This window comes from Pseudophryne corroboree, chromosome 1 (assembly GCF_028390025.1).
Source record: "Pseudophryne corroboree isolate aPseCor3 chromosome 1, aPseCor3.hap2, whole genome shotgun sequence".
NCBI lineage: Eukaryota > Metazoa > Chordata > Amphibia > Anura > Myobatrachidae > Pseudophryne > Pseudophryne corroboree.
Genome location: NC_086444.1, coordinates 72318859 through 72341571, shown reverse-complemented (window position 1 = coordinate 72341571; position 22713 = coordinate 72318859). Strand labels below are relative to the sequence as shown.

At 45.9% G+C, this 22713-nt stretch overlaps 1 protein-coding gene across 1 annotated transcript in view; it reads left to right on the top strand.

Annotated features, from left to right (window-relative positions):
- Positions 1 to 22713, top strand: part of ADAMTS12 (ADAM metallopeptidase with thrombospondin type 1 motif 12) — a 1230701-nt gene that overhangs the window by 73710 nt on the left and 1134278 nt on the right. The window contains exon 2 of the mRNA XM_063960568.1: positions 6909 to 7267. Within this exon, the coding sequence (XP_063816638.1) occupies positions 6909 to 7267 (359 nt within the window). The remainder of the gene's footprint in view (positions 1 to 6908; positions 7268 to 22713) is intronic.

Genomic DNA, 22713 nt, shown 5'->3' with positions numbered 1-22713 from the left:
TTGAAAAGTCCTCGCATGGAATCTGCCGAAAGGGATGGCCTCGTATGAAGCCACCATCTTCCCCAGGACCCACGTGCACTGATGCACTGAAACCTTCTTTGGTTTCAATAGGTTCCTGACCATGGTCATGAGTTCCTGAACCTTTTCGATCGGAAGAAAAACCTTTTTCTGGTCTGTGTCTAGGATCAGGCCCAGAAAGGTCAGACGCATTGTAGGAACTAGCTGGGACTTCAGTATATTGAGAATCCAGCCGTGTAGCTGCAACGACTTCATGGACAGAGACACGCTGTCCAGCAACTTCTCCCGAGATCTCGCCTTTATTAGGAGATCTTCCAAGTATGGGATAATTGTGACCCCCTGCCTGCGCAGGGGCACCATCATTTCCGCCATTACCTTGGTGAAAACCCTCGGGGCCGTGGAAAGCCCAAACGGCAACGTCTGAAATTGGTAGTGACAGTCCTGCACTGCAAATCTCAGGAACGCCTGATGGGGGGGGGGGGGGAATATTGGAACATGAAGGTATGCATCCTTTATGTCCAGGGACACCATCCAATACCCCCCCTCCAGGCTGGTGATGACCGCCCGGAGTGATTCCATTTTGAACTTGAACCTTTTCAAGTACAAGTTCAGAGATTTCAGGTTTAAAATGGGCCTGACCGAACCGTCCGGTTTCGGGACCACAAACAGGGTTGAATAATATCCCTCTCCCGGCTGGAGATGAGGAACTGTGACAATCACCTGTTGAACATACAATTTTTTGGATTGCTGTCAACACTGACTCCCTCTCTGACGGGGAAGTCGGCAGAGCCGATTTGAAAAACCGGCGAGGAGGCAAGTCTTCGAATTCTAGCCTGTATCCCTGAGCAACAATCTCTACTGCAAAGGGATCCACCTGCGAATGAACCCAGACGTGGCTGAAAAACCGAAGACGAGCCCCCACCAGATCTGCCTCCCCCCGGGAAGCCCCAGCGTCATACGGTGGACTTTGCAGACGCAGGGGAGGACTTCTGCTCTTGGGAACTAGCTGTGTGCAGCTTCTTTCCCCTGCCTTTTCCTCTGGTAACAAAGGATGATTCCCGCACCTTCTTGTTTTTATTGGAACGAAAGGACTGCATTTGATAATGAGGTGCCTTCTTAGTATGCTGCGGGGGGACATAAGGTAAGCAATTCGACTTACCAGCCGTAGCCGTAGAGACAAGGTCCGAGGGGCCGTCTCCAAACAACTCCTCCCCCTTGTACGGCAAGGACTCCATGTGCCGCTTAGAATCGAGCTTAATAAACAAATGTCTCTCTGAGCATCTTTCATATACAAGGCAGCATCTCTGCTATGCTCTATGGTCATTTGAATGGCATCCCTATCTAAGGTGTCAATCTCCGCAGATAAGGAATCTGCCCATGCCACAACCGCACTACAAACCCAGGCCGACGCCATAGCCGGTCTAGCAATAGTACTGGAGTGAGTGTAAATGTGCTTCAAGGTAATTTCCTGCCTGCGATCAGCCTGTTCCTTGAGGGAAGCCGTATCCTGAGAAGGCAGTGCCACCTTTTTGGACAAGCGTGTCAGCGCCTTGTCCACATTTGGTGAAGATTACCAGCGTATCCTATCAGTTTGTGGAAAAGGATACGCCATAAGAATCCTTTTGGGAACTTGTGGTCTCCTATCTGGAGAGTCCCAAGCCTTTTCACACAATTCACTTAATTCAAATGATGATGGAAAAGTGACTTCAGGCTTTTTCTCTTTATACATGTGTACCCTCGTGTCAGGGACAGGGGGTACCTCAGTAATATGCAAAACCTCTTTAATGGCCATAATCATGTACCGAATACCTTTTGCCACCTTCGGCTGTAATTTTGCATCTTCATAGTCGACACTAGAGTCAGAATCTGTGTCGGTATCTGTGTCATCGATCTGGGACATGGTGCGCTTCTGAGACCCCGACGGGCCTGGCGCCACAGGGACAGGCATGGACTGGGTCAGTGGCGTAACTACTGCCCCCGCAGCCCTCGCGGTGGCTTGGGGGCGAGGGGCTGCGGGGGCACCACTGATTTACAGCAGACTGACATGCGGACGAGCGTCCGCATGTCAGTCTGCAGTCTCCTTCCCTCCGCCGCTTTTCGGAGGGACACAGAGGGCACAGCGCGCCTCCCTGTGTCCCTCCTGCTGCATCATCTCCGGCGGCCGCGGGTCTAATAGGGGAAAGTGCCGTCCGTGAGCTCTAATTGGCTCACGAACCGGCACTTCCCCCTATTAGACCCGCGGCAGCCGGAGATGATGCAGCAGGAGGGACACAGGAGAGGTGAGCTGTGCCCTCCGTGTCCCTCCAAAAAGCGGGGGGGGGGGGATATCTGGCACTGGGGGGAATATCTGGCACTGGGGGCATATATGGCACTGGGGGAGGAATATCTGGCACTGGGGGGAATATCTGGCACTGGGGCATATATGGCACTGGGGGGAATATCTGGCACTGGGGCATATATGGCACTGGGGGGGAATATCTGGCACTGGGGGGGAATATCTGGCACTGGGGGCGTATATGGCACTGGGGGCATATATGGCACTGGGGGGAATATCTGGCACTGGGGGGAATATCTGGCACTGGGGCATATATGGCACTGGGGGGAATATCTGGCACTGGGGCATATATGGCACTGGGGGGGAATATCTGGCACTGGGGGCATATATGGCACTGGGGGCATATATGGCACTGGGGGGGGAATATCTGGCACTGGGGGCATATATGGCACTGGGGGGGAATATATGGCACTGGGGGCATATCTGGCACTGGGGGCATATATGGCACTGGGGGGGAATATCTTGCACTGGGGGCATATATGGCACTGGGGGGGAATATATGGCACTGGGGGCATATCTGGCACTGGGGGCATATGTGGCACTGGGGGGGGGGAATATCTGGCACTGGGGGCATATGTGGCACTGGGGGGGATATGTGTACCTGGCACATGGGGGGGGGGGCTATATTTGGCACTGGGGCATGTGAGTACCTGGCACCGTGGGGGAATATCTGGCACTGGGGACATATGTGGCACTGGGAGCACAGCCCTAGCAACAAGGACTACCTCCTAGCAACGAGCATGACACCCAGTGCATGAAACACCTGGCAACGAGCATGACACCCAGTGCATGAAACACCTGGCAACGAGCATGACACCCAGTGCATGAAACCCCTGGCAACGAGCATGACACCCTGAGCATGAAAACCCCTGGCACCGTGCATGGAACCAAGAGCATGAAACCCCTGGCAATGAGCATGACACCCAGTGCATGAAACCCCTGACAACGAGCAGGTAATTTAAAAGTAATTAGAAGCCTTACTGTAGGACTTAATGTGTAATGGGCATTACGGTGTGTGGCATAACGTATCACGGACATTGCGGTGTGTGTCATAATGTGTCACAGGCATTACGGTGTATGGTATACTATATCGCGGGCATTGTGATATGTGGTATAATGTCTCAGGGTCATTGCAGTGTGTGGCATAATGTATCACGGACATTGCGGTGTGTGTCATAATGTGTCACAGACATTGTATGTGCTATAATGTATCAGGGGCATTGCAGTGTGTAGCATAATGTATAACGGGCATTGCGATTCCTGTCATAATGTGTCACAGGCATTACGGTGTGTGGCATAATGTGTCACAGGCATTACGTTGTGTGGCATAATGTGTCGGGGGCATTACAGTGTGTGCATATTGTGTCATGTGCATTATTGTGTGCGGCATAATGTCTAAGGGCCATTGCAGTATGTGGCATAATGTATTCTGGGTAGTTACTATAAGGAGGAAAAATGACAAATAATGTAAGGGGCATGAATCAGGATTATTTTTCTTTCCTGTGGTGGCCAACGTATGGGCGTGCAGGTTGCAAAACTGGGGTATAAGGTAGTCTTTTCCTGCAATGCCACGCCCCTTTATGCGAAACTACGCCCATCCCAACGAAACCACGCCCCTTTTTTGGCGCGCGCGCATATTTATCCCTTTCTTGCTCCCAATTATGGAGCATGAAGGGGGGGGGGGGCGCCGAAGAATTTTTTGGCTTGGGGGAGAAAGATTTCTAGTTACGCCACTGGACTGGGTACCTGACTGATCCCTAGCTTCTGCCTTGTCTAACCTTTTATGCAATAGATTGACATTTGCATTCAAGACATTCAGCATATCCACCCATTCCGGTGTCGGCGTTGCCGACGGCGACCTGACATTCAAACACTCCCCCTCCACAGTAAGCGAGCCTTCCTCGTCAAACATGTCGACACACGCGTACCGACACACTTCACACACACAGGGAACCCCCTTTTCTGAAGACAGTATCCCTGTCAAGGCCCTTTGGAGAGACAGAGAGAGAGAGTATGCCAGCACACACCTCAGCGCAATAACCCTGGAGACCAACACAAAATGTTTTTCCCCAGCAGCGCTGTGTAATATGTAAACCGCCAATTATGTGCCCCCCCTCTCTTTTAAGCACCCTTTCACCGTGTGTAAGCAGGGGAGAGTCCGGGGAGCTTCCTCTCAGCAGTGCTGTGGAGAGAAAATGGCGCTGGTGAGTGCAGAGGGAGAAGCCCCGCCCCCTCGGCGGCGGGCTTCTGTCCCGCTCAAACTTAGTAAAATATGGCGGGGGCTCTTTTATATACATGTACAGAGCCCACCTGTACATGTATATAGTCTTTTTGCCATGCAGAGGTTTATATTGCTGCCCAGGGCGCCCCCCCCTGCGCCCTGCAATCTTACAGTGACCGGAGTGTGTGAGGTGTATGGGAGCAATGACGCACAGCTGCAGTGCTGTGCGTTACCTCAGTGAAGCTGATGGTTTCTGCCGCCTGAGACGTCTTCTAACTTCTGTACTTCTGGCTCTGTGAGGAGAACGGCGGCGCGGCTCCGGGGGTGGACGCCCAGTAAGAACCTGCGTTCACCCCCTCTAGAGCTAATGGTGTCCAGTAGCCGAGGAAGCAGAGCCTATCTTTGACAAGAAGGTCTGCTCCTCTCTCCTCAGTCCCTCGATGCAGGGAGCCTGTTGCCAGCAGTGCTCCCTGTGAAAAAGTAGTAAAAAGTAGAAAGAAAAATCCAAACAAAAATGCTTTCAGGCAGAGAACTCTGGAAAGCTCTCTGCAGTGCACCCATCTTGCTCTGGGCACAGTGTAAAACTGAGGTCTGGAGGAGGGGCATAGAGGGAGGAGCCAGTGCACACCCAGAATCCAAAGCTTTCTTAAAGTGCCCTATCTGCTGCGGAGCCCGTCTATTCCATCCCCATGGTCCTTACGGAGTCCCAGCATCCTCAACGACGTTAGAGAAACATGGGTGCAGTGTGTGCAGTATTGGCCCCCTGGACCCAGTGGCCCGTGTGCAGATGGGCCACACACACATACATACATGTATACACATACACACATGCACACATACATGTATACACATATACACACACTAACTCACACACACACACACACACACACACACACACACACACACACACACACATACATGTATACACACACCTACATACATACATACATGTTACATACATACATACATACATGTACTGTATACACATACTGTACACACACACACACACACACACACACACACACACACGTATACACATACATACATACAATCACACACACATACTGTGAACCAGACATAGACTGTCAGAGAATGCCATGACCCAGTAATAGAGGGTGCCTTGACCGAGGAAGGACTCACTGTCACCACAGCCAGGGTGTCTCTCTCGTGTTTAGCACAGCGAAGGGGCTGCTGCAATCTTCAAATACCTCCTCCTTCTGAGTGTGTCACACATCTATGGCCAGCGCCGGCAACGGGAGGTTGTGCACATCTCCTGGGCTGCTCCTCGGCGGAGGCAGGAGACAGGGAAGTGCCGACCCAGCGTCATGACGTCACGAAGTTGGTGCTACAGTATGGGACCAGACCAAGTGACAGGGTATGGAGGGGGAGATGCGGAAGGAGGTAGTGTGACTGCTGACTGGACCCTTAATTATTTTCTGAGGTAATTGGCGGCAGTGCAGGCGGTCACTTTAAATATGCAGCGCGTAGTGTATTTTTTTTTCCTGATCCATGGGGCCCCTCCATTGCTCAGGGCCTGGTACGTTTGTCCCCTTTGACCCCCCTGCTGGTGCCGGGACTGCCCGTGTGCACTGTACACATTGCACCCATTATAGAAAAGCCAATGGTTATGTGTTGAGTAAGTATTGGAAATGGATGCGATGAGGTGGTATGTGATGAGCAATTGCACTTAAAAAAAGAAGTGTGCGGAGACTGTACTGTAGATGCATGTTATGCCTGAAGTCTCTAGAAGTGACATCAGTTACACATGTGGGAGGGGTCAGAATTCCTACCAACTGTCATTACATGCCAATGAGATGACATCATTTTTATCAGCAGTTGATTTTATTATATAGATGTAAACTACATTGTTTTTAACTTATCTACTTGTGTTCTAGAGCACAAGTTCTCAAACTCGATCCTCAGGACCAAACACGGTTCATGTTTTGCAGGTCTCCTGTAGATTTTTAAAATGATACACAGTGCACCTGCTGGGTGACATGGAATACGTGAACCGTGTGGGGTCCTAAGGACCGAGTTTGAGAACCAGTGTTCTAGAGAAATCAGTAGACAATGTATTAAGTTAGCATAAATAAACGGATTCACTATTTACTATATTGTATATTTTGCCATTGGGCCCTGATGCACTAAGCACCATACATACAGTATCTACTGATAGACCTCACCATTGGCTGCAACTGTTTTTTTACTTGCTACAAAGTGGCCACTCCTTGCTACAGAGTTAAAAACTTTGCTTAAACATTTTGTTTTTCACCCCAAGGCACTAGGCATGACTTCTGATCCTAATCTGAGTTCTTTCCTCTGCCTGTATTGCAGGACACCATGCCAGCAACTTGCCACCTGAATATGAAGTTGTCGAACCTGTCAAGGTTGACGAAAATGGAAATGTCTTGTCATACAGCATAATTCACCATGAAAATCTCAAAAGAAGAAAACGGGATGTCCATTCTGGGAATGTACACTACAGAATTCTACATGGAACTAAGGATTTATATTTTAACTTGACAGTTAATGAAGGATTTCTGTCGGATAACTACATACTTGAAAGGCGAACTGGGAATCACAGCGGAGTAAGGATTAGTTCTCGGACAGCAGACTTCTGCCACCTTACTGGCACAGTGCACCAAGCTGGAGCGGGAAGTGGTGTGGCTGCTGTGAGTTCCTGCTATGGACTGGTAAGAACCTTTATTTCAATTATGCAATCTTTAAGAGAAAGGTATCTGAATCATTCCATCTGAATCATTTCATAAAGGGATACAATCATGTGCATTGTATAATTTAGCTTTATGTTCTATACAATTTATCTTATGTTCTACATAAACCTTACTAAATGGTGTGTATAATAATTTTCACAAAAAACAAACAAAAACATTTGTACTGTTTTATTGATATTACATTTTTTGTTGTTTTTTTGCTTGTTTTTTTATTATTTTTGCTTTTTTGTCTTTCTCTGACTTTTTTTTTCTTGTTTATCCAACCTTGGTTAAATCAACCAATCAGCAGTTAACGTTACTTTATTTGGCACAATCAATAAAAAAAAAATGACTTGGGGCAGGATGTAATGCCGCCCAAGTTCGGCAATCACTTTTAACACACGGTTTTGCCTAGTAAGTGATTGCCACTTTAAAAACACGTCCTAGTCCGACTGGAATCCCACATGTCGGCTGAACTACATCCCACCCTAATTTTCTGCTAAGGTTTTTAGACAACCTGCACCTGAATGCATGTAAATAAGGAGCCTTCAAAGACTTTTCAGTATCTTGAAAATAATAGGCATGGCTGTTATATAAACAATGGAAAAAGAACATAATAAAGTAATAAGAAACTGGGCCACCATGTATGTACAGTATACATCGTAGCATTGTGTTTTCCCGTATATATGTAATTGTGCATGATTAATTATCCAGCATTCCTCCAGTAGTGGATATAGAGGTTGTGGCACCAATAGCAAAGCGAAGAACTTGCTCATTTACCAACATCATGACATCACAAATGCTGCTCTTCTAGGCCACAACATCATGGAGGTTCTGAAACAGAGCCCAGAGGCAGGAGCTAGACCAAAAGGCAAGGTTGTGGTAATTTGCAGACAGCCTTCCCCATCATTGGTTTGCTGTGGGCTCTCCAGGGTTTAAAATTTGTCAGTGGCGGAGCCGGGGGCACAACACTAAACCAGCTTCCTTGGCAAGCGCCATCATGGTAGTTGCAGCTCTGCATTCTTCTACATTAAAGTCACTCCATCAAGGCTTGGTCGTTGTTGGTAGAAAACAGTCTCAGACATCATTCCAAGATTAATGTTGAAGTGGGTTAAGAACTGGTGACCCAGTAGGCTATAATGTATGGATACCATCAGTGTTAGGATCATCAAACCAGTAGGCGACCACAAGTGCCCTGTTGATTGTCATCTCAAATGACATCCCATCTGTCAGGAGACGAATGTTGCAACATGGGATGCAGATTGTCATTCCATACCATTAAGTAGCCAATAGCACTGACCTTTTCACCTTGTCTGCTAAGTGAATGACAGCACCCAAACCATGCCTAGTAAATGTGTGTGCCTTTAAATGCTTTTGCCTAACAGCCGGGCGCTGTGCGCTGATGTGTAACAGTTATATTGCAGCTGGAGCTTTCTGTATGACTTACAATATTTAGAAGAACAGCTGTCCCCCTTTTTTTTTTTTACCCTGCACATAAAAGAATATCCCAGCTATAAAATTGACAGACATGGTCTGCTGACAGTAAATGGACCAACATTACCAGCTGTCTGTTTTGGACACTGGTCCTCTGTTTGCATAAGCATTTTTAGCATTGCTTTGAAATGCTCTCTCCTTTCTGAGAGAAGGGGGCGAGCCCGGCAGACAATGAGCCGACTGATCTATTCGGCTGGTTTTCTCAGCAGTTTTACATTTTCTCATTTCAGGGGCATATCGCTACAAAACACAGTGTTTCGCTCGGCTTCAAGAAACAAAAGACCAATATCTACTGTATATTAAAAATGTGTATTCTTTATTGTAGAACTATACCTAGCCAGCCAAGCAGCACAATGGTATCTACACCTAGTACAGCTGTGTGAAATGAGTTATTGTGCAAACAGAAATGGAGGTGAAACATTTAGTAGTCAACAGGTGCACAATTATTTAGTTGCATATGTTTAAAAAATAACTCAGCCCCTCATTAGATCTGTTTACAAACTTGCATTTGTGAATTCTGCATTTACTTGATGCAGTTGTGAGATATGCAATTACTTGATGCAGTTGTGAGATGGGCAATTACTTGATGCAGTTGTGAGATGGGCAATTACTTGATGCAGTTGTGAGATATGCAATTACTTAATGCAGTTGTGAGATATGCAATTACTTAATGCAGTTGTGAGGTGGCAATTACTTGATGCAGTTGTGAGATGGGCAATTACTTGGTGTAGTTGTGAGATGGGCAATTACTTAATGCAGTTGTGAGATATGCAATTACTTAATGCAGTTGTGAGGTGGCAATTACTTGATGCAGTTGTGAGGTGGCAATTACTTGATGCAGTTGTGAGGTGGCAATTACTTGATGCAGTTGTGAGATGGGCAATTACTTGATGCAGCTGTAAGATGGGCAATTACTTGATGCAGTTGTGAGATGGGCAATTACTTGGTGCAGTTGTGAGATGGGCAATTACTTGGTGCAGTTGTAAGATGGGCAATTACTTGGTGCAGTTGTGAGATGGGCAATTACTTGGTGCAGTTGTGAGATGGGCAATTACTTGGTGCAGTTGTGAGATGGGCAATTACTTGGTGCAGTTGTGAGATGGGCAATTACTTGATGCAGCTGTAAGATGGGCAATTACTTGATGCAGTTGTGAGATGGGCAATTACTTGGTGCAATTGTAAGATGGGCAATTACTTGGTGCAGTTGTGAGATGGGCAATTACTTGATGCAGTTGTGAGATGGGCAATTACTTGATGCAGCTGTAATGTGGGCAATTACTTGATGCAGCTGTAATGTGGGCAATTACTTGGTGCAGTTGTAAGATGGGCAATTACTTGGTGCAGATGTAAGATGGGCAATTACTTGGTGCAGTTGTAAGATGGGCAATTACATGATGCAGTTGTGAGATGGGCAACTTGGTACACTTGTGAGATATGCAATTACTTGGTGCCGCTGTAAGATGGGCAATTACTTGGTGCAGTTGTAAGATGGGCAATTACTTGGTGTAGTTGTGAGATGGGCAATTACTTGATGCAGTTGTGAGATGGGCAATTACTTGATGCAGTTGTGAGATGGGCAATTACTTGATGCAGTATTGAGATGGGCAATTACTTGGTGCAGTTGTAAGATGGGCAATTACTTGGTGCAGTTGTAAGATGGGCAATTACTTGGTGCAGTTGTAAGATGGGCAATCACTTGGTGCAGTTGTAAGATGGGCAATTACTTGGTGCAGTTGTAAGATGGGCAATTACTTGGTGCAGTTGTGAGATGGGCAATTACTTGGTGCAGTTGTAAGATGGGCAATTACTTGGTGCAGTTGTAAGATGGTCAATTACTTGGTGCAGTTGTGAGATGGGCAATTACTTGGTGCAGTTGTAAGATTGGCAATTACTTGATACAGTTGTGAGATGGGCAATTACTTTGTGCAGTTGTGAGATAGGCAATTACTTGGTGCAGTTGTGAGATATGCAATTACTTAATGCAGTTGTGAGGTGGCAATTACTTGATGCAGTTGTGAGGTGGCAATTACTTGATGCAGTTGTGAGGTGGCAATTACTTGATGCAGTTGTGAGATGGGCAATTACTTGATGCAGCTGTAAGATGGGCAATTACTTGATGCAGTTGTGAGATGGGCAATTACTTGGTGCAGTTGTGAGATGGGCAATTACTTGGTGCAGTTGTAAGATGGGCAATTACTTGGTGCAGTTGTGAGATGGGCAATTACTTGGTGCAGTTGTGAGATGGGCAATTACTTGGTGCAGTTGTGAGATGGGCAATTACTTGGTGCAGTTGTGAGATGGGCAATTACTTGATGCAGCTGTAAGATGGGCAATTACTTGATGCAGTTGTGAGATGGGCAATTACTTGGTGCAATTGTAAGATGGGCAATTACTTGGTGCAGTTGTGAGATGGGCAATTACTTGATGCAGTTGTGAGATGGGCAATTACTTGATGCAGCTGTAATGTGGGCAATTACTTGATGCAGCTGTAATGTGGGCAATTACTTGGTGCAGTTGTAAGATGGGCAATTACTTGGTGCAGATGTAAGATGGGCAATTACTTGGTGCAGTTGTAAGATGGGCAATTACTTGATGCAGTTGTGAGATGGGCAACTTGGTACACTTGTGAGATATGCAATAACTTGGTGCCGCTGTAAGATGGGCAATTACTTGGTGCAGTTGTAAGATGGGCAATTACTTGGTGTAGTTGTGAGATGGGCAATTACTTGATGCAGTTGTGAGATGGGCAATTACTTGATGCAGTTGTGAGATGGGCAATTACTTGATGCAGTATTGAGATGGGCAATTACTTGGTGCAGTTGTAAGATGGGCAATTACTTGGTGCAGTTGTAAGATGGGCAATTACTTGGTGCAGTAGTAAGATGGGCAATCACTTGGTGCAGTTGTAAGATGGGCAATTACTTGGTGCAGTTGTAAGATGGGCAATTACTTGGTGCAGTTGTGAGATGGGCAATTACTTGGTGCAGTTGTAAGATGGGCAATTACTTGGTGCAGTTGTAAGATTGGCAATTACTTGATACAGTTGTGAGATGGGCAATTACTTTGTGCAGTTGTGAGATAGGCAATTACTTGGTGCAGTTGTAAGATGGGCAATTACTTGATGCAGTTGTGAGATGGGCAATTACTTGGTGCAGTTGTGAGATGGGCAATTACTTGGTGTAGTTGTGAGATGGGCAATTACTTGATGCAGCTGTGAGATGGGCAATTACTTGATGCAGTTGTGAGATGGGCAATTACTTGGTGCAGCTGTAAGATGGGCCATTACTTGGTACAGTTGTAAGATGGGCAATTACTTGGTGTAGTTGTGAGATGGGCAATTACTTGATGCAGTTGTGAGATGGGCAATAACTTGATGCAGTTGTGAGATGGGCAATTACTTGATGCAGTTGTAAGATGGGCAATTACTTGGTGCAGTTGTAAGATGGGCAATTACTTGGTGCAGTTGTAAGATGGGCAATTACTTGGTGCAGTTGTAAGATGGGCAATTACTTGGTGCAGTTGTGAGATGGGCAATTACTTGGTGCAGTTGTGAGATGGGCAATTACTTGGTGCAGTTGTGAGATGGGCAATTACTTGGTGTAGTTTTGAGATGGGCAATTACTTGATGCAGCTGTGAGATGGGCAATTACTTGGTGTAGTTGTGAGATGGGCAATTACTTGATGCAGTTGTGAGATGGGCAATTACTTGGTGCAGTTGTGAGATGGGCAATTACTTGATGCAGCTGTAAGATGGGCAATTACTTGATGCAGTTGTGAGATGGGCAATTACTTGATGCAGTTGTGAGATGGGCCACTACTTGGTGCAATTGTAAGATGGTCAATTACTTGGTGCAGTTGTGAGATGGGCAATTACTTAGTGCAGTTGTAAGATGGGCAATTACTTGGTGCAGTTGTAAGATGGGCAATTACTTGATGCAGCTGTAAGATGGGCAATTACTTGATGCAGTTGTGAGATGGGCAACTACTTGGTGCAATTGTAAGATGGGCAATTACTTGGTGCAGTTGTGAGATGGCCAATTACTTGATGCAGTTGTGAGATGGGCAACTACTTGGTGCAATTGTAAGATGGTCAATTACTTGGTGCAGTTGTGAGATGGGCAATTACTTGGTGCAGTTGTGAGATGGGCAATTACTTGGTGCAGTTGTAAGATGGGCAATTACTTGGTGCAGTTGTAAGATGGGCAATTACTTGATGCAGTTGTGAGATGGGCAATTACTTGGTGCATTTGTATGATGGGCAATTACTTGGTGCAGTTGTAAGATGGGCAATTACTTGATGCAGTTGTGAGATGGGCAATTACTTGGTGCAGTTGTGAGATGGGCAATTACTTGGTGTAGTTGTGAGATGGGCAATTACTTGATGCAGCTGTGAGATGGGCAATTACTTGGTGCAGTTGTGAGATGGGCAATTACTTGATGCAGTTGTGAGATGGGCAATTACTTGGTGCAGTTGTGAGATGGGCAATTACTTGATGCAGCTGTAAGATGGGCAATTACTTGATGCAGTTGTGAGATGGGCAACTACTTGGTGCAATTGTAAGATGGTCAATTACTTGGTGCAGTTGTGAGATGGGCAATTACTTGATGCAGTTGTGAGATGGGCCACTACTTGGTGCAATTGTAAGATGGTCAATTACTTGGTGCAATTGTGAGATGGGCAATTACTTGATGCAGTTGTGAGATGGGCAACTACTTGGTGCAATTGTAAGATGGTCAATTACTTGGTGCAGTTGTGAGATGGGCAATTACTTGATGCAGTTGTGAGATGGGCAACTACTTGGTGCAATTGTAAGATGGTCAATTACTTGGTGCAGTTGTGAGATGGGCAATTACTTGGTGCAGTTGTAAGATGGGCAATTACTTGATGCAGCTGTAAGATGGGCAATTACTTGGTGCAGTTGTAAGATGGGCAATTACTTGGGGCAGTTGTAAGATGGGCAATTACTTGGTGCAGTTGTAAGATGGGCAATTACTTGGTGCAGTTGTAAGATGTGCAATTACTTGGTGCAGTTGTAAGATGGGCAATTACTTGATGCAGTTGTGAGATGGGCAATTACTTGATGCAAATATGAGTTGGCCAATTACTTGCTACATATGTGAGTTGGGCAATTACTTGGTGCAATTGAGAGGTGTGCAGGGTTGGGCTGGCCCACAGGGGAACAGTGGAACCCCCCAGTGGGCCATACTGCCTGGGCCCCAACATACTCCTCTAGATACAGTATCAGGTTCTAGAATGTGCACTTGAATTATGCATACTATACTGTATGTTATCTTATACTGCACAGGACTATGGTGTATTTTCTACAGTGCATTACTGTTATGAATCTGGTACATTATCATGCATGCGCTATGAATATTTACTGTATATATCAAGATGCACTCTCTAATGGTTAGCCAAACCTCTGGAGACTAGCCACACCCCTAAACATGGGCCACTAAAAAATCATTCCCCCGGTGGGCCCTTCACCCCCAAGTCCGACATTGGAGGAGGGCAATTACTTAGTGCAACTGAGAGAAGGAACAGCATGGTGGCACAATGGTTAGAACTACTGGCCCACAGCACTGGTCTCATGAGTTCAATGCCTGACCAGGGCCCTGTCAGTGTGTAGTTTGTATGCTCTCACACCTGGGTTTCCTACATGTGCTTCAGTTTCCCCCTCCTACACTTAAATACAGGTTGGTTAAATAAAAAAAAACCTGTGTATTTGTGTGCAAATATTCTCTGTACAGTACTGTGTACTTGGTGGTACTATATAAATGATTGAAATTAATTACGTAATTTAGTTTATAATTGTTTATCATGAATATCCATAAATGGATTTAGGTCTCTGCTGAGTAATTATATTATACCACTATAGGGGGAATTAAATTAGCCACGGTAATTTACTGCAGGCTAATTGATCCCATGGGACTATTCAACTAGCCCCAAATGCAGCACACAGGCTGCAGTTAATGGGGATTTCTTTTCAGGTCAAGGCAGACCCGAAAAGAAACCCCCAGTAAATACTTATCATATGTCCAAACCATGTTTACATATAGGTCTGTGACCTTATCCTGGGTACTGTGTATTAACGCCCAATAACAGGGTAATTTATGGAGGCTACCATCTTTTTTCACACCCAGTAAATTACCGGGTCTAATTCAATTGTTTGAAAAGTCAGTTGGGTGTCTGTTTTTTTCCTAATACACAGGAAAAAACAGACACCCAACCGACTTTTCAAACAATTGAATTCCACCCCATGAGTCTAACATTTACAGTGAGGAAAATACTGTTAAGAAGCCACATTAAAAAATGATGCCCAGATTTATCAAGCCTGGGAGAGTGATGAATTTCACAGTGATAAAATGCCAGCCAATCAGCTCCTAACTGCCACCCTGAAACGCTCCTGACCTGCCCCCGTTCGGCCCACCACACCCCCCAATGGTGCCCCACGAATGCCTGCTGCTGTCAATCACACTGCAGCTGCATTCTTTTGGATGCCGCCGCAATGTGTAAGGTCGCGCACGTGCACTGCGGCCAGTGCCGACCACCCGAGTGCAGCCACTGCGTACAGACGAGCGGCTGCGTTTGGGTCTGAATGACACCCATTGTCACGTGTAAGCTCATTTTAGCACAATGTTGTATATAAGGGATGCATTCAGCATCCCAGCAGTCAGGATGGCGGGAATCATGTGACCGACGTCGGAATCCCAACACCAATCAGGAGACTGGCGCCGGAACACTGATTGCTGATATTGCATAGGTGAGTATCAGGGTATGGGTTAGGGCCTGTGGGGGGTTAGGGTTAGGCTTTTGGGGGTGTTAGGCACTAGGGCGGCTAGGCTCTAGGTGGGGTTAGGGTTAGGCTCTAGGGGGTGAATGCACTAGGGGGATTAGGCACTAGAGGGGATTAGGATTAGGCACTAAGGTGGTGGTTAGTCATAGCCCCACCAAGGGCTAGCTGTAGCCGACACCCACAAAAGGTTAGGGATTGGGCAGGGGATGGGGTAGGGGTAGACTATTTACCCCGTCCGGTGTCGGGATCGTCAATGTGGGAATGCCTCTGTCATAGGCATCCCAACTGCCAGGATCACATAACAATCCCATATATAACTTTTGACTATTTTAAGCAACACTTGTTACTTAAATATTTTACATGTATGTATTGTGTTTGTACAATGCCTGTCTAAATTTAATCTGACAAAAAGGAAACTGTTCCAGCACATTATTGCAATGTGATTCTTGAACACCATATTTTACCATAGCTACATTATTAATGTACAAATTAGTTATAAATGAATATACATGGTTTTGTACTGACAGCGATGTATAGGAGCTGTATTTATTAGGACCGCTGTAGAAAAACCACTCCGGCACAAATGTTGTGTGAATAAGATTTAGCTTGCCGCGTTTTCCCACCTTAAGTTGTCAACAGCTTAATTAGAAGTATCTTGTATCTTGAAGTTTTCTGATAAAGCTGCTGACACCTTAAAGGAGGCGGGGAAATGCGTCAAGCTAAATCTTATTCACACACCATTTGTGCCGGAGTGGTTTTTCTACAGCGGTCTGCAGAATCACTGATTGTCCTACAAACCAGTCTCCCAGAGATGTCTGCATTTAAAGGTTAAACAGAACCAGTAGCCGATGAGATGCAGAATTGGTGAGATTAAGGCTAACAAACTGTTAGGCCAGACGTATAATAACTGTACAGTTAGCCTGCTACTGGACTCCTGTTCGGTCACTGTTTACAGAGGATACTGTGGGGTAATCCCATCCTGCTGCAGCAGTGTTTGCAATTACCGACAGCAGCTGTTTTAAATCTGCTTTAACCAAAGTAACTTTCCTAATGTGCTAAAGTGTCTCAATATTGAAAAACAAGCTACAAGCCATTAGGCTACAAAAAGGAAATGTTCTTTGCTACATTTAGAACAGATATTGTCCTATACCATACTTGCCTACCTGACCCTCTCCATGAGGTAGAAAATGCTCTGTTCCTGGACTTTCCTGGTAATGTATGATTGCCATCACCTGTGGTGAGCTAGTTAATTGATAAGAAAGGTGGTTCACCACAGGTGATGGCAATCATACATTACCAGGAAAGTCCAGGAACAGAGCATTTTCTCTCTCATGGAGAGGGTCAGGTAGGCAAGTATGTCCTATACTTATATATTTACTGCAGTACTAGCTGTAACGCTTAGTACATATACAGTACTCCTTGGTTAGTTAAAAATGAGCAAGAGAAATAAAGAGGAGAGGTTTTTTTTTTAATGTATTTCTAGCAAATGCCCATTAAATTGAAAGAAATTTTATTCAGCTGGTTCCAAATGAAAACTGTATTACTTTTAAGGACAAAATAATAATAATAATAATAATAATAATAATAATTTGCTTACATTGACTGTGAAATTATTCTTGGCGTAACCAACACATTACAAAAACACAAACATGATTATTTTCATTAAGGCGCAAACTACAGTACATCCAGTCATCATTGGTTAAGGAGTTATATATAGTGGACTGGCAATTACACCTGAGTGCCAGCAGGAAATATTTATTAACAATATTTTATATAGCGCAGCATATTCCGGTGCGATTTACAATTGGAAACAAGGGAATAATTTATTTAACTTTGTGTTTGCAATTAACACTTCTTTTAGTTTTCCTTTTAATAAAATTAATTATTTATATATATATATATATATATATATAGTCATCTCGGGGGTCTGGCACTCCGTAGTTAATAGTAACTTGTGCCGGTGCCTTCGCTTTACAATGTAAATATAGGCTCGGCGGCGCGGCACTCGGCTCTTCTATTTGAATAAATGATGCGGACCACAGTCTGCTGATCAACGTTTCAATATAATTAAATATTTAAATATTTTCGTCAGGATGACGAAAATATTTAATTATATTGAAATGTTGATCAGCAGACTGTGGTCCGCATCATTTATTCAAATAGAAGAGCCGAGTGCCGCGCCGCCGAGCCTATATATATATATATATATATATATATATATATATACACACACACACACAACAAATCTGAGGGCGCTAACGGCTTGTTAATCTATTACAGACAATCATAATAATTTAAAAATGTATTCATAACACAGAATACTTTCTCCATTTCACAGTGTTAATAACATTATAATCATACAGGATGGATATTCAATCTGACATGTATAAATTCCAATATGCACCAATTAGGTTTGATCAGATGCAGAACCCAATTCCAATATGCACCAATTAGGTTTGATCAGATGTAGAACCCGACGCGTTTTGTCCCTTAGGACTTCCTCAGGGGTATTAGATCAATAAATGTCTGAGGCTAATAACTCCAGATGATATCCATATTTAAAAGATCAAGATAAACCTAGACCAATATTGGACCGATCGGACATATAGACCGATATCAGGGTAAAGGTTTTTAGCGATCAAAAATGAAAAGAGTAAGTCTATAAATTTACACCAGACCCAAATACTGTATGTTTATATGCGACACTGGATGAATTAAAAATAGTTGGCCTCAAATCATGAAGTTTGAGTGCTTCAATGCTGCCACCTCTCTCAAGATCCAGTGAATCACGGGGGTAACACCCCGAAACTTTGATTATATGCAATAAAACGACACAGATATTTTGAATCTATTGGCTGTCCTGGAGTGCCGCTACTGTTGGTGTGTATGCTGGAGAGGTGCTGCCCTCTCATAGAAGGCACCCAGGCAAACTATCCTAGGTATACAGGTGGAGTGCCGGACCCAGCTATACTGTATATATATATATATATATATATATACGTGTGTGTGTAGGATACGGTTATGTGACTGGCGGTCGTGAGGCTGCCGGTCACTATACCGATCTGCCAGAATCCCACCTGGTGGAAGGCCCGACAGCCGGAATGCTGACTGACAGGGACTATTCCCACTCGTGGGTGTCCACAGGGGCTTTGTTGCGCTCATCCACCCACCTGCAATTTAAACAGCAGGATCGCAGCATCGGCATGGTGACCAGCGGTATCCCAACTGCCGGTCACCAATACCCAACTATATATATATATATACATATATATATGTATATTAGAATTGTGCAGCGGACACTTTTCGTGTTTTGTGTTTTGGTTCTGGATCCCCGCTGGTGTTTTGGATCTGGATTGTTTTTGCCAAAACCACCCTTTCGGGTTTTGGTTTTGGATCTCGATTCTTGAAAAAAACATAAAAACAGCTAAAATCACAGAATTTGGGGGTAATTTTGATCCTACAGTATTATTAACCTCAATAACAATCATTTCCACTCATTTCCAGTCTATTCTGAAAACCTCACAATATTGTTTTTAGGCCAAAAGGTTGCACAGAGGTCGCTGGATGTTTCAGCTACAGATGTGTCCACTATTACCTTTCTGAAAACAGTGCCATGGTAGTAAATTTGGCATGACATATATTCCTTGTGTTTTTGTGCCGTCATATTGTGCCGTGACAATTCGTGACAATTCATAGTTTCACCACTGGGTGGCCAGTGCATCACGTAACATAGCTTTGCACTAACATTGCTGTTAAATAGACACTGTAATCAGTAGAGTCTAATTGCTAATTGTGTAGGTGTGAAAATCTCAGTGTGAGAGGCGTTTGAAGTAGACTCCTTGGGGGGTACAGATTTTATCCTGGCTGGGGGATGTTACTATCAGGGAAGTGCGGTGGGAACGTCCCTGCTTACTATACAGTATGTTGCTCAAAGCACAGAGGTGAATGAAGTCTAAAGTGAAATTAAATAATAAGTTAATAAAAACCTTAGTGCTACAGAGTAAAAGAACATATAAGATTTTGCAATGATAAAATATTTCCAAATAAAGGGCCTCATTACGAGTTGATCAGACGAAGCTGCTTTTTGCAGCCCGTGTGACCAACTAACCTCCGCCTTTTTCCCCATAGCAAGGCTTTGATCACTTGTGCAGGCCTGTTATGGTAAAAAATGTTGTGCAGTTAAAAGTAGTTCTGGACTTAGGGGGTCATTACGACCCAATCGCAGCGTGTTGTCGTTCGCACAGCTGCAATCGGGTCCCTACTGCACATGCGCGACGGCCGCTATGCGCACGCACGGCCGTCGCCGGGAAACGACGCTGTAACCGAAAAAAAGCGATCGCTGCAACGATCGCATGAAGATTGACACACGGAGGGGGTACCTGGGCATCAACTCACCGTTTGCAGCCGTTTTCGGGGAGTGGTAAGAAAAACGCAGGCGTGGTGAGAGAAACGCAGGCGTGTCCAGGACGGGTGTTTGACGTCAGAGCCAGGACCGAACAGGCTGAAAACGTTGCAGCAGGTAAGTAAGTCACCGGCACCCCTGCGCTGAGGACACCGCCGGCACTGCCCACACTGCCAACACTGTCAGCACCCCTGCACTGGGGATGCTGCCAGCACTCCTGCACTGAGGACACCTCCTGTACTGCTGACACTGCCGGCACTTTTGCACCGAGGACACTTCCGGAACTCCCACACTGCCGGCACCCCTGACTGCTGACACTGCTGGCACCCCTGTGCTGGGGATACTGCCAGCACTCCTGCACTGAAGACACCTCTTGCACCGAGGACACTTCTGGCACTACCACACTGCCGATACCCCTGAACTCCTGCACTAAGGACATCTCCAGTACTCCCGCACTGCCGAAACTGCTGGCACCCCTGCACTGAGGACGCCGCCGGCACTTCCCGCACTGCCGACACTCCTGCACTGGGTATACTGCCATCATTCCTGCACGGAGGACACCTCCTGCACTGCTGACACTGCCGGCACCCCTGCACAGAGGACACTTCCGGCACTCCCACACTGCCGGCACCCCTGAACTCCTGCAATGAGGACACCGCCCGCACTGCTGGAACTCCTGCAATGAGGACACCTTTTGCACTGCCGACACCCCTGCCCTGCCGGCACACCTATTGCTAGCACTCATGGACTGAGGACACCTCCCGCACTGCCGGCACTTCTGCACCGAGGACACTTCCGGCACCCCCACACTGCCAGCACCCCTGAACTCCTGCAATGAGGACAACTCCCGCACTGCCGACACTGCTGGCACACCTGCACTGGGGATACTGCCAGCACTCCTAGACTGAGGACACCTCCCGCACTGCTTGCACCCCTGCACCGAGGACACTTCCGGCACTCCCACACTGCCGATACTGCCAGCACCCCTGAACTCATGCACTGAGGACACCTCCCACACTGCCAACACTGCTGGAACCCCTGCACCGAGGACACTTCTGGCACTCCCAAACTGCCGACACCCCATAACTCCTGCACTAAGGACACCTCCAGTACTCCCGCACCGCCGACACTGCCGGCACCACTGCACTGAGGACACCACCGGCACTGCCTGCACTGCTGACACTCCTGCACTGGGGATACTGCCAGAATTCCTGCACTAAGGACACCTCCTGCACTGCCGACACTGCCGGCACCCCTACACCGAGGACACTTCCGGCACTCCCACTCTGCCGGCACCCCTGAACTCCTGCAATGAGGACACCGCCCGCACTGCCGACACCCCCGGCCTGCCGGCACACCTATTGCTAGCACTCATGGACTGAGGACACCTCCCGCACTGCTGGCACTTCTGCACCGAGGACACTTCCGGCACTCCCACACTGCCGGCACCTCTGAACTCCTGCAATGAGGACACCTCCCGCACTGCCGACACTGCCAGCACACCTGCACAGAGAACACTTCCGGCACTGCCACACTGCCAGCACCCCTGAACTACTGCAATGAGGACACCGCCCGCACTGCTGGCACTTCTGCAATGAGGACACCTTTCGCACTGCTGACACCCCCACCCTGCCGGCACACCTATTGCTAGCACTTCTGCACTGAAGACACCTCCCACACTGTCAACACTGCTGGCACCCCTGCACCAAGGACACTTCTGGCACTCCCACACTGCCGACCCCCTGACCTGTAATAATTATGTAGACCATTTATTTTCTGTGCTGCCAGTGATTATAGAAAGAAATGGACAAGCCAGCTGCATATAATTGGAATGGGTCATATTGTAGACAATAAGAAGGTCAACAGTCATTAGGTTGACCAATATTGGTCGACAGGCCATATGTTGACACATCAAAAAAGACAGTACGCAAATGAATAATGCATAGAATTTGCATAAAGGGCCCTTTACCTATCTTACTCATCCTTCTGCAAATGCTTGAAATATCAAAATTAGACTACCTGCTTAAATGAATTTGTTATATTTTATCTGTAACATGTACATCACCCTAGTATTACATTTGTTATGCAATCTTGAAAATTGTTTAAAAAAAAAAAGTAGTCACCTCTGCAACACTGTATACTGTAATTGTGTATGGATTATACAAAGCATCCAAGTGATTGCATTAATTTTCGTCATTACAGTATATTTATACTCTTTATTTGGAATTATTTAATCATTGCAAAGTCTTATAATATGTTCTGTTACTTTGTAGCACTATTAGGTTTTAATTAACTTATTCTTTAATGTCACTTTAGACTTCATTCACCTCTGTGTTCTGAGGCTCAAATAACTCCAATTTTTGCATTAATAAACTGAGGCTCTGAATTGCTAAAAGTTCACTGTTCATTTCAAATTCCAGGACAGCAGCCCTTCCCCCACCCAGAACACATGTTACTGTGCTGTATCTCTATCCCCCAAGGAATCTACTTCAAAGGCCTCTCACACTGAGATTTTCACACCTACACAATTAGGAATTGGACTCTAAAGCTGGCCATACTGTACATCAGAACGACCTGCATACGATCAGACACACATAGCTATTTGGGCTGCTTTTCTAAGTGATTTGACTGAGTCACTTAGAAATTCAGCACAAATCGCTATGTGTGTATGGACTATAGCGATAGTGATGCGTGTCCCCGCTTGCTTGAAAGATCTAGTCATCGCCAATGTTTTC